The 12449-nt window shown below is 42.0% G+C and overlaps 2 protein-coding genes across 2 annotated transcripts; one reads left to right on the top strand and one right to left on the bottom strand.

The window, feature by feature from the left end:
• Positions 1-18: 18 nt before the first annotated feature.
• LOC131448632 (peroxiredoxin-like 2A) lies at positions 19-2316 on the bottom strand. Its single transcript, XM_058621242.1, has 5 exons — positions 1980-2316; positions 1758-1849; positions 811-951; positions 451-615; positions 19-353 (listed from the first exon to the last, which is right to left on the bottom strand). The coding sequence occupies exons 1-5, from the start codon at positions 2128-2130 to the stop codon at positions 243-245; spliced, it is 660 nt and encodes a 219-aa protein (XP_058477225.1). The 5' UTR covers positions 2131-2316; the 3' UTR covers positions 19-242.
• A 1035-nt stretch (positions 2317-3351) lies between these two features.
• Positions 3352-12144, top strand: LOC131448656 (PDZ domain-containing protein 7-like). The gene is made up of 18 exons (XM_058621293.1): positions 3352-3525; positions 4175-4255; positions 4366-4599; positions 5623-5760; positions 5864-6038; positions 6134-6310; positions 6571-6718; positions 7922-7982; positions 8098-8275; positions 8378-8604; positions 8682-8834; positions 8944-9053; positions 9224-9315; positions 9440-9531; positions 9663-9734; positions 10019-10636; positions 11002-11102; positions 11593-12144. Exons 3-18 carry the CDS (start codon positions 4437-4439, stop codon positions 11734-11736), a joined length of 2649 nt encoding a protein of 882 aa, XP_058477276.1. The 5' UTR covers positions 3352-3525; positions 4175-4255; positions 4366-4436; the 3' UTR covers positions 11737-12144.
• The last annotated feature ends 305 nt before the right edge of the window (positions 12145-12449 follow it).

Genomic DNA, 12449 nt, shown 5'->3' on the forward strand with positions numbered 1-12449 from the left:
ATGAAGCACAAAGGCATCTTTTCATTTGAGAGTTTATTTGCAAAGTCACCATCTCTTGGCACCCAAAATAGCATCGTGGTATGAGAGCAATATGAGGAAATAGAGTGTTCGATATCAGGTCTGCTTCCTCTAATGGAGTTTAAAGACAAACCATCATTAATACACTCGGATCCTCTTAATTAAACAATCATACCACAAAATGCATCCTGGCTTCATAGAGAAGGACAGCACAACATAAAGCATTATTTTTCTAGTGACAGAAGCTCCTGTGGGATTCTCCTTGCAGCTCGGAGGACTTCTTCAATGTTTACTTTATCCCCAAACTCGATTTCTCTGTGCTCCAGAAGTATTCCCTGCAGAAAATAGAAACAATGAGGTGGTTTTCTTCCAACAAATATACATTATTTTTACATGATTTATCATGCAATACATTCATTAACTAATAAACACCTGCTCTTCTCTTCCAATGACGAAGACCCCACCGAGGACAAAGCCCTCTCCCATAATATTTCCCATGAAGCCCTTATTAAACGCCCTCAGGCCACTCAACCACACCCCAGGACGAAGGAACGCCAGCAGACCCATCTTCCGCTCAAGAGGTCCATAAAAGCGCTTCTGTAACACAAGCAACTCTCACGTTATTCATCCAGACCGGAACTGATGGAACTTGAATGACTTCAGTGTATTTGCAACAAGGAATTATGCTGGAAAACATTTGGTTATGACACCATTTCCTCCAAATGAAAAAAAGAGAAGGCTGTAGAACAGACCACACAATATACCAATTCACTGCAAGAAAAACAGAACAACCTTCTCATCCAAGAAAATCTCCCCTTTCAAGTACGGTCTGAAGTTCTGGACCTCGGTGCCGATGTCCTCCTTCACCACAGCGTACAGAGGGACCCCGAGCTCATCCAGCTGGGGTTTCAGAGAGGACAGCTCTGCAGCCTCCTGTAACATAAACATTCAACAAAGTAAGTTTCAAGATGTTTTACAAAAACACACAGTTACAAAATCACTGCTACTGGCAATCTGTCCAGGGTGTACTCCACCCATCGCCCTATGTCAGCTGAGATTGGCACAGCACCCCCGCGACCCTCATGTGGAGGATAAAGCAGTAGAAGATGGATGGATGGTTAGACTGCTAATTTTTTGAAGCCATTGGTCCATCACCTACAGTACGATTATAGCATGTTATCAAGTGGATGTTTGTCTGGAGTCCGTGTACATGCAGATCATTTTATCTTAAGTCAGAGGGTTGATGATAAAAGTACTGGATGCTTCTGACCCACCGCTGAACCATTCCTTTACAAACTCATGCTGTGCAGATTAACACCTTAGAAATAAACACTGACAGTCCTACCAAACATTGATTTCAAAAAGACATGCACAGACTGTAAAATTAAAATCAACATAAGCATTTTAGCTGAGTCATGTTTGGGCTGTTTATTTCTTCTTCTTCGGAGAACAATACATTTGTTACACGGTTAGGGAATTGTGTCTTTGAAATGACTCAGCACAAACGTGTCATTAACTAACCCTAACCCTTCATAAACTGTCTAAAATGACTTTATTGCATTAATATCAGTATCAGTAGATGCTAGTTTGAGTTTGTGGTATCGGACACAAAAAAGTCATATCATCCCATCCCTGCACAAAACCAATGAGAGTCATTGAGGAAATTGATAGTTCTTATAAATGAAGGAACACATTTTTTAAATGAAATTTCATGAAGTCAGATCATGCCAGGATGTTACCTCTCTGCACAAAAATCATCCAGGCCTCCGTACTGCCATGATGACAGCTCCAGACGTCTCCCACAGAGATTTGGCTCTGATGGTTTTCGGTTCTGACGCAAGGAAAAATGAGGCAAGAGGGTGAACAGGATTAACTCAGTACGCATTCAGATTGAACAAATAAAGCTCTGCTTGTGCATTAGATCAAACATACACAAGAGTCTTTGAGGCGACATGAATTACCTCCTGTCAAAGTTTTCAGCTCTGCTTCCTCCAAATGTTTGATGGTGGCGCTCAGCGGCGGAGTCAGAAACATGTTCGTGAAGAAATTCATGACAGCCGTGATGAGGCCGAAGACAGAGGCCGCGACTTCGGCCACGACTCCCCCTGCCATGGTCCTGCTGCTCTGCGCGGTTTCAGTTAATCCATGTCGGACTCTCAGTTGCTGCGACTCCAGTTCCAGCTCAATCCTCCCACTGTTTGACAAACCTCGGGCTTTTTAACACTGATCACATGACCTGATTAAACACAGCTGCTATTCAGTGACGCTGTCGTCGAGACAGCAGGCAAAACTGAGACATAAAGTAATAAAAAAAAAACAACAACAACGAATGCACCAGCTCACACTGTCTGTCCCTCCTCCTCCTCTAGGTTAAAGATCACTGAATACAATGCGTCATTTGGCCAAAATATCAAACATGGCAACCAGTTTGTAGTGAATAACAAAACAATTGTTGTATTTCAGCTGGATTAAAACTAAAGTGAATAAATCAAATCCAATGTTTTCTTTTGTCCTCACAGGAAAATATGTCTTGGGCATAGTATTTCTCTTTATACCTTAACACAGAGGTCTCAAACTCTAGGCCCATGGGCCACATGCGGCCCTTCGATCAATTTCACGTGGCCCGCCACTTAAATGTTAGATAATTATACTTTCATTTTGCATCATAAATATGTTTTCTGTAACATATTGTTACGCATCAAAACAAACCCTTTATTTTTTAAATTATGTGAAAAAAGTTGTATCTGAGTCTTTTTTTTGTCTGGGTGATTTATGAAATTAGTCTGAGTTCAGAGGTTTGTGTGTTATTGCAAGACAAAACAGGTTAAACCATTTTTAGTTTTTATTTGTACCTCATGGTCAGTCATTAAAACAGAGGAGAGTGGAAAAAGCCACATATGAATGAGAATTAAATCATGCCTCAGCAGGTGCAGGGATTTTTACACTTGTGATTTAACAAACAAGTTAAATATTTTTCCTTATGAGTTTTGTTTGAATTGAAGACCTGATAGTGAAAACATAATAAAATTGTGTGAAATACATATGAAAAAAATGCTTGGAATAAAGTAAATGTATTAAATAAATCCGTCATTTGTTGTTATACTTGTAAATTGCATTAATTATACAGTCATTATACTGTTTGTGGCATTGACTCCTCGTCTGCTGCACACCGACAACGGTTGTCGGTTGAGTGGCATATTTTTCCTCCAATCATTTGTTCCCAATCTGCTACAATCCAGCCAATCAGCGTGCTCTGGAGGCGGAGACTCACTCATCAAGGGAAATGTTCCAGCCAGGTGAGCTTGGTCATTTCGCGCACCATGGACTCTGGTTATGTCCGTTAGCTGATCTAATTTAGCGAATTTACGGAATATGAAATGGATTTTAGGACACAAGGGATACTTTCCCCAAGTTAATTGACCGTCGCTTTCAATATGTGTTGTCTTTTATTGTTAATATACATCAAATGAGATACTGTCAGCTGCGTCTTGAAGCGTAAAATGTGTGGTAAGTTGTTGTTTTTTTTCTCCATGTTTATTATTTTTAACAATATTCTGTAAAACTGTCGTCTGCGGAGCTCAATGGTTTGTTAAATAAAGGTAATTAAGTGCAGTTTGACTCTGACTGTGGACATTGGTTGGGGGAACCCCCAAGGTGACGCCACAGGGACGTGTATATTATGGTCACAGTTTAAGTTTAGTGACAGGTTACCATGGTATCGACATCATGTGACGTCCAAACTTTAAGTGGGTCAAGTCTGAGCTAAACAAACCCATTAAACCCTATTTTTAGCATCACCTGCAGGCAGTCTTGTATAAAGTACCGTAAAGGGATACTAGGGTAAACGTATCTTATCAGAAAATGCCTTTGGTAGAAGATGAAGTCATATTTAATAATATTACTTAAGTAAAAGTCTTAAAGTATTTGACATTTACTGTACACAACTATCAAATGTAATTTTCTGATATAAAATGAACTTAAGTATACAAAGTATTTGTACTTTGTTACATTAAAACACTGCTGGCACTAATGCAGTTTATAATATAATGTGGGTTGACTTGGTAAGCAGTGGGATCATAGATGCTCTGCAGCAGAGATTAGTGTGTGTAGCTGTAGGTGTGTTTGTTTACATACTAACTCTTGATGTGGCTTTGAGACTCAGACAGGTGAGAGAGATGCATCATGGGCAGGAATGGACCAAAGAGTCAGCCGTCATGTCACAAAGCAGCCCGCATCAGTGAGTTGGAATATTCTGCCATTTCACAAAAATGTGTACGCGTATTTAAGTGTGGGGGTATACTGTGTTGTAGTTCACACGGAGAATACCTTTCCTTCTGTTGTACGCAGCTGTAGCCTCCTCCACCTGGAGCTGAGCCCCCGGTGGAGTGTGTGTGTGAAAGGGGACCCTGCCAGCCTCCATGGCTCACTTGTCAGACCCATCCCGCAGGGAGAAGACCCCTGGGTCCCAAGGGTCACATACTGCCACACGCAACCTCTTGCGGAAGAAGGAGCAGCGCCGGCGCGGAATCCGATCCTCGTCGCCCATGGGCCGGGTCATCCTCATCAACTCTCCTGTGGATGGTAAGGAGTCGCTACACTGGCTGATTGTGTACAGTGTGTACTGTATTACAACACAGACAAAGCACCAGGGATGTCCAGTATGTTGCTCTATGGTTTTCAATCTGTGGTATGCTTCCTCTGGTGGTACTTGGAGGAAAATCAGAAATACTGTTCTACTCTACTGAGGGATTTCGACCAAGAGTGCGTAGAAAACAAATACTTTATACAACTTAATCTAATTTCACTATACCGGTGTCTGAAGTATATGTGAGGAAGAGGAGGACGATGAGAGAGCAAATTAAGACTACAGTTGACTTTGCTCGGCTTATTTACACCACTGCATTCTAACATTGGTGATAATGTGTTACTTCAAGAGCTCAATATTTTCTCAGGCGGTACCACTGATCTAGCAGATGCACAGTTTTCTGTTTTGAAATTAGACCTGGTTTACTTTTAGTAAACCATCCTCATCATCTTACATATTAAGATGATCAGTGTTCCTGCATATGATCACCATTAAATTAGCAACATTATGGACAATGGCAGGCAGTACATTACTTAAAATCACAATTTTAACACAATAAACACACTAAAATAATTTCAAAAAAAAATTCTGTGCAAATGACTTAATTATCAAAAAAATGACATTTGGTGCATTTCCATCTATATTAATGGAATTATTGATGGATTGCTGTCATTGTTAAAACTAGATGAAAGAAACGGAACAATTTTAACCCACAAAATGCACATGACTTTGTAGTTTGTTTTTTAAACTCTTGCTCTCTTGTGGCCTCCACCAATAGGAGGACCAAAATTATGCCTGCACAGTCTGCACACTGATAATTGAAAGATTATGAATTATGACCATTTTGTCTTTGTCATCTGGAAGTTGTAGAGGCATATTTTGCTGTAATCTTTAGCTATAATTTACACTCAATTCTTCAATGGGAGGGAAGAATAGACCCACAGGAACTGTTGCTTCAAAGGCAGAGAACAACATTATATCGGTTTGTCACATAATCCTTATCCTTGTGATATTTTCAGGTGGAGATGACAGCGAGGACCTCCATACCATCACAGTGGATAAGAGTGTGGATGGAAAGCTTGGCTTCAGTGTGCGCGGAGGCTCCGAACATGGCCTCAGCATCTTTGTCAGTAAGGTGGAGGACAACAGTACAGCAGGTAGCATGACTTTAAATAAAGTTAAATAAATGCAGTCACTGACCACTTGCTTGTGACGTATACTGAGTTTCCACACTTGTTTTTAATCATTTGTTTTTCAAAGAGGAGGCAGGCCTTCAAGTGGGGGATAAATTGGTGGAGGTGAACGGGATCAGCCTGGAGAACATCACCATGAGCAGCGCTGTGAAGGTCCTGACGGGAAACAACCGGCTGAGGATGGTGGTGAGACGTGTTGGCAAAGTCCCCGGCATCCGCTTCTCCAAGGAGAAGACCACCTGGTAATAAAGGATTACTACTGGATTTATATCAGATTCTGACTGAATGTGGCTCTGGCTGACTCACGGTCTGTGTTGTGATCGTGTTTGTTTCTCAGGGTGGACTTGATACACCGGCGTATGGTGGTGGAGGAGAGTGGGCGGACACCTTCAGAGGCCAGCTCCGGCAGTGCCCTCCAAAGGATTGTGCACCTTTACACCACCTCTGATGATTACTGCCTTGGCTTTAACATCCGTGGGGGAAAGGAGTTTGGTCTGGGCATCTACGTCTCCAAGTAGGTATCTCTGCTGAGGAAAGTGAGAGACGTGTTAACAAAGCTCATGTAGAGAAGTTAAAAGATGATGTGAATAATGATCTTTAATAACACTCAAATAGACAGAAATTAGAAAGACCACCTTTTGACCACCCTTTTCTAACTCACTCTGGTCTCAGCCTTTTTGTGTCTTAATACCTAAATTAATATTTATCTGTGTTTGATGATTTGTATTTGACTCACTCACTCACTCACTCACTCACTCTGTCTCTCTGACACAGACTGGATCCTGGTGGTCTGGCTGAGCAAAATGGAATAAAGATGGGGGACCAGATCCTGGCTGCCAATGGTGTTAGCTTTGAGGACATCAGCCACAGCAGTGCTGTGGAGGTGCTGAAGAGCCACACACACATCATGTTGACCATCAAGGTGAGGGCGTTGTTGTATTACCCTTAAAAACCATTGCGCCCCTGAGGTTATGTAAACTAGGTATGTAGTTTAAGGCTGAAAACTGAAATTAAAGTGGTTTATGCAGAAATCCCTTGACGGTCATCTTACATTGGAATTTAGAAATATTAGATATTTTAGAAATAATTTTTAAAATCTGATGTCTGTAATCCTTTTGTACAAACAAAACAAAACAAATCCTTTTGTTAAATTCCAGTTTAGTGTAGAACAGTAAATCCACAATATAACTATAAAAAAGTATAAAATTAAGGAAAATGTCAAAACCATATACAAAGGAATGTATTTATATATTTTTTATATATCATACTATGGGACAAAATTATACAACTAAGTACAACAGTATGTACTCAATAAACTGGACTCTTGTATCTCAATGGGACCTTCCTGGCTAAATAAAGGACAAATAAATTAAAACAATAAGAAAGATAATGGTAGCAAAACTAAAAATTGAAAAAGTAGAAGTACAAGTAGAGCCTCTTATCTGACTGTTGTTCGTACGAGTTACATCTCAGTTGAATGCGAGGCTGTTTGGTGTTGAATTCAGTGAGAACGATAAGCTGAAAAGGCTGTATCACATTCCATCACGACTCTTTTGTTATTAGAAAGCATGTCCGTCCTTTCATTACTGCCTCGATTAAATGGCCTGACATGCATTCACTTTGTGACCCGTTCTCTGCCCTTCATATTTTATTCTCCCTCTCAAGAAAACCGAACACAAACTACACGAGACGCACCGCTACACAGTGGCTATAACGGCGGTGGTTTGTGTGGCGGGGCTGACAGCTGGCATGCAGTCGTAATATTCCTCACTCACTTTACTTGTCGGAGCTTGGGTTTCGTGCTGTGAAAAATAGCCCGGCCGTGTGCATTATTCACGGGGCAGCTGGGATCAGGTGCTGATCAAAGCATGGGGCCCGTGTTTCGTGTGTTTTGGTATCCCTCGCTTTGTCACATGGAAACTAAAAGAGGCACCGGAGTTAGAAAGCATCCCAACTGTCAGAGGTTACTAGAGAGTCAACAGGGGCAAACACGGTTCCCACCCAAGCAGATGAGGTGAACGTGGTTGGATTTCTGTGGTTACTCTTTATCAAATATAGCGATCCCATAAAAATTTCAAGGTCTCTACTGTATCTAATTTGCATATCTGTGGCCATATCTGTGCAGGAAGCGGGACGATACCCTGCCTATAAGGAGATGGTGGCAGAATACAGGTGGCTCAATAAGTGTATGTATCTGGGTTTTGTTGTCCTGCTAGAGAGCTAACATTGTGGCTTTGTTTACTCATGTTTTTGGTATTTACTTTGTGAATAACAGACATTGACTTAAGTTTTCCTCCCTAGTGTCCAATGGCAATCAGAAATCTTCCTCCCAGGGTTCAGAATCCAACTCCTCAGCCTCGTCTCTGTCGTCTGGGACTCCTGTCAGCTCTTTGAGCGGCCTGTCTCAGGTCATGTTCCCTCCCAGCCTGCCATTTGGCTTAGACATGGTGGATGTCAGCATCTCCACTGAGGACCAGAGGTCAGGGTCATCTGGTTCATTTTATATCGACTGTCCCTCATTTCCATTTATCATCTTCAGTAAATACTAGAACTAAATGAAACTGTTATATATAATGTCCAGGTTTGAGTCTGAGCGAACAGAGACTGCCATCCAGACAGACCTTCCTTCTCAGAGGATGGGTGCAGAAACCACTCGTAGCCTGGGACCAACCACTCTGCTCAAAGACACAGTGATCGGTGGAGAGGAGGGCAAGGGGAGCAGAGAGTCACCCAAGACAGCCATGCTGCTGGCTCTTAGCAGGCCAAGTCGACCAATCACTCGGTCACAGAGCCAAGTCACTGTGGCAGGTGAGGCAGAGAATGTTGTCAAAGGCCGGAGTGATTGAACTGCAAGTACTGACGCACTGTTCGTATTTCCACCGTAGAAGCCACGCAGAAGAAAGACAAGAAGCAGAAAAAGAAGGACCCAGAGCAGAAGAGCACACTGCAGCGCTCAAAGACCTTTGTTAACTTGTTGTTCAAGGGTGGACACAAGAGAGACACGTCCAGGGGACGCTCCAAGTCCCCGTCTACAAAAGGTCGCTGTGATTCCCTGTATAAACTACACCTTGTGCTCAAAATCAGACAAATAGGAACAACCCAACTGACCTAAAGGGGGGGGGGGGGGGGTGTTGTTCTTGTTTCCAGAAGGTCGAAAGCAAATGCCAAATTCAGAGATGCTTGGAGTAGTGGAGGACATGGCTCGTAGGCTGCTGACTGAGGAGGAGGTGTCTGCTGTGATGACGTCATGTCGACGGGTGAGTGATTAAATTGCACTGTGGATTTTAGTTATGTTGACCTGCCCAAGAAAGGAGTCTTTGTGTGGGTTTACACAATTTCCCACACATTTTACTAGGTTTCAAATAATCTTCTCAATTGATTTTATCAGCTGGAAGCTCAAGTGCTGCTCTGATCATTGCATTTGCAGTACACAGCCGAGCGGTCAGTGGAGAACTTGATACACCACCTGCTGGCCGTGCTGGACCGGCCCGAAAAACTGCTTCTGCTGAGGGAAGTCAGGTAAGAGAAACATAAAAAGAGGAATAATCACTAGTTATTTACTCACCTGCTGATGTAACAAAGGATAACCATGACCTGTAGCTGGAATACATGAATATAAAAACAAAGCATTCTTGTTATACAGAATGCTGCTTCCACCTCACGACCTGAATGCATTCAATAACATGGTGACTCCGATAGAAGTCGAGGCCTATGATATCCTCAAGTATCGCTCAGGTGCATATGACACATTCTGAATTTGTGACATTTCTTAGCAATAATGTGTGTTTCTCATTTCTACAATTGCTAAATATACAGTAAGTGTCTTCTTATTTCACCCCGTGATTCAACATCCATTTTTATTTCAGTTCGAACTCCTCCTCTTCGCTCTCCCATGTCTGGTCGAGCACCCAAACGACGCCTCATCACTCCCATCCCAGGTCAGTGCCTTTCACCTCCTCTAGAATATTAGTTTTCAAGTGTAATTTTGATACGAGGCTTGTGATTTATTATATTATGCTTATAGAGATTGGAGATTGGATATAGATGATAATCCCACCTATAACCACCAAGAAAAGAAAGATGGCATGATAAAGATGATCCCTCAGACAACTGAAGCTATCATTATTGACCTTTACTGTAATGAACTGGCTTCCCTATTTTCCAACACCACAGCCTGGGTTACAGAAGAAAGGATGGGTGAATTAATATCTTTTCTCACTAGATTACAAAGGAGGCTTTGAGCTACACAGTGCTGAGGAGGTGGAGAAGGAGAGCCATCTACTGGGGGAGCTGGAGAAGCTCAGTCTATCTGGAACCCATCGGACCAGGCAGCGGCTGCACACTACTTCCACATCCTTTACTCCTCTGCTGGACATACCTGTGGACGGATACAACACAGAGTTCAAAGAACTTGGATCCCGCTCCGCGAGCACCATGCTCCCCAACTGGCTGCTGGCCCGGAGCAATGACTCCCACCCTCCTCTCCGAACAGACATCGGCACCATTCGCTCTGTGCACTTTGACGAAGTGTCACTGCACTCTTCCTCAGACAGGGCCGACTCAGAGAGAGGACGCTCCCCATTCAGAAATGGTCACTCTAAAAGCAAAAAGGAGAAACGCGGAGAGAGGAGTAAAGAGACGGTGTTCACGCTGCAGAGTGCCGCTCACAGGAGTCGGCCCGCGTTGTCGCAGGTGTTTGGTTCGAGTCCACATCAGCAGGTCGGGGGTGAACACGTGAACAGCCATCAAGCGTCTTCTGAGAATGGACTCAACGGTTCGGTCACTGTGTGGGAGTTTGAGCTCAAAACTGTCACCATCTCCAAGACCAAACAGTCACTGGGTAAATGTGTTTGACCTTCTCTTAAATGGATACAGTTGGTTGCAAGTTAACGGTCAGTTTGAGGTCTGTCTTCTATCCAGATGTTGAGATGCAAGTGAGACTGCAAAGTAATCACAAAACAAAATGTAATTTGTATTTACAGCTATATGTGAAACCTGTTCACTTCAAAGACTGAAAATATTAGATTACCAGTCATAGGAAGTCGCATTTTAAAGTGGCTCAAACAGTAAATGCATATATTCAGCAATCCTAACATTCCACATGTCATTGACTGTTTTTCCAAACTGGGTGACAATTTTACTTGCGAGTCACATATTTCAAAAAATGCATCACTGACTCCCACTGTTGTTGTTTTCGTGCTGCAGGAATCAGTATATCTGGAGGGATGGAGTCGAAGATTCAGCCAGTGGTGAAGATCGAGAAAATCTTCCCTGGAGGAGCTGCCTCCACCTGTGAAGTGCTCAAGGTAACAGCAGTCACAGTCACCTTTCTCTATCTTTATAAAGGTAATTTTTAGACTGAATTAATGATCATTCTTCGTTTAACTTTTAAAATATAACACTCTGCTACACATTTCAACTGTACAACAATAATTCCTAAATACATAGAATTGATTCAGTTAATGTAACATAGACCTGAATAAGCAGCAAAAATATGGACGTGCAAACCTATTATGAACTGTTTACACTCATTATATAATTTTCCAGTCATCAACTGGTCTAGCATAAGCAGTAATGACAGTGTGAGGTCTGATGGTACAAATTTAAATCCTTTGGCACAACAGTTCCATATTTAGATCATAGGTCAAAAGTATTTTTGTACAGCCCAAAATACAATTTATACAATAACAATTAGACCATCAATCTAAAGCTATTGAGGAAGAAATGTAATAATTTTTATGATTTTGTTTATCCATCGCCATATCTGACTTAAACCCCTCCCTCTTCAATCTTAAGGCTGGATTTGAGTTGGTGTCTGTGGATGGAGTTACCTTACAAGGTGTTACACATCAGCATGCCGTGGACATCATCCGAAAAGCCTTCAGCAACAAGGCCAAAGACCCCATGGTGTTTGTGGTCAAAGTCCCTAAAAACATTTAAAGAGACTGCTCATCGTGAATGTGGATCGTCTCTGGTGATTTTAACAGAGGCAGGAAAACCTGAGCACGGCTGAGGTCAGGTATGTTTTTATTGCCATTCATTTTAACGCGATGACATGGACACCATGGCTGTGGAGAACGAGAGGAATCTTGTCATGTACGAGAAAACGGCAAAAGATATCCTCACAAACACTCGATCATGATAAATGTTGCTCCTGACGCCTTGATGTCACTTCGTCAAAACCCAGGAGCCAAGATCATCGCTTTCATTTTACATTTTATGTTGTAAAAACATTAATAAGCGTATCGAAAGATGTGTTTTCAGCAATGTCTGAGCTCTTTAATTAAAAAAGAAATTGCAGGATAACAAACTGTAACTTGAGTGCCTTCAAAAACACTGCAGACTGTTTGATGTCGCTTTGGATAAAAGCGTCTGCTAAATGACATGTAATGTAATGTAATGTAATGATGTTTGACCTGTAGAGGGCAGACGTGAGCCGTGCACAAACATTTCTGCTCTGTGCCGCAGGTAATGAAGAATCCCAGGGTAATCCCAGAGCACAAACCTACATTGTCTAAATGTAAACAAGCACAGGGCTGTTAAGAAAATAATCCAGGTATAATGTCCGTTAAACACACCTGAAAAATAAATCTCCAGTTTACAAATTCAAAATCATATATTACATAAGCTTATAGGACTTGTTGAACACATCT

The sequence above is a fragment of the Solea solea genome, chromosome 21 (genome assembly GCF_958295425.1).
Source record: "Solea solea chromosome 21, fSolSol10.1, whole genome shotgun sequence".
In the NCBI taxonomy this organism is placed as follows: Eukaryota; Metazoa; Chordata; class Actinopteri; order Pleuronectiformes; family Soleidae; genus Solea; species Solea solea.

What these genes read in the sequence shown, in the direction of transcription:
- LOC131448656 (XM_058621293.1), top strand. Translation starts at nt 4,437, where the DNA reads ATGGCTCACTTGTCAGACCCATCCCGCAGGGAGAAGACCCCTGGGTCC. An exon ending in TGATGACGTCATGTCGACGG is followed by an intron (nt 9,054 to 9,223) that starts GTGAGTGATTAA and finishes TTGCATTTGCAG; the next exon opens with TACACAGCCGAGCGGTCAGT. An exon ending in CCACCTGTGAAGTGCTCAAG is followed by an intron (nt 11,103 to 11,592) that starts GTAACAGCAGTC and finishes TTCAATCTTAAG; the next exon opens with GCTGGATTTGAGTTGGTGTC.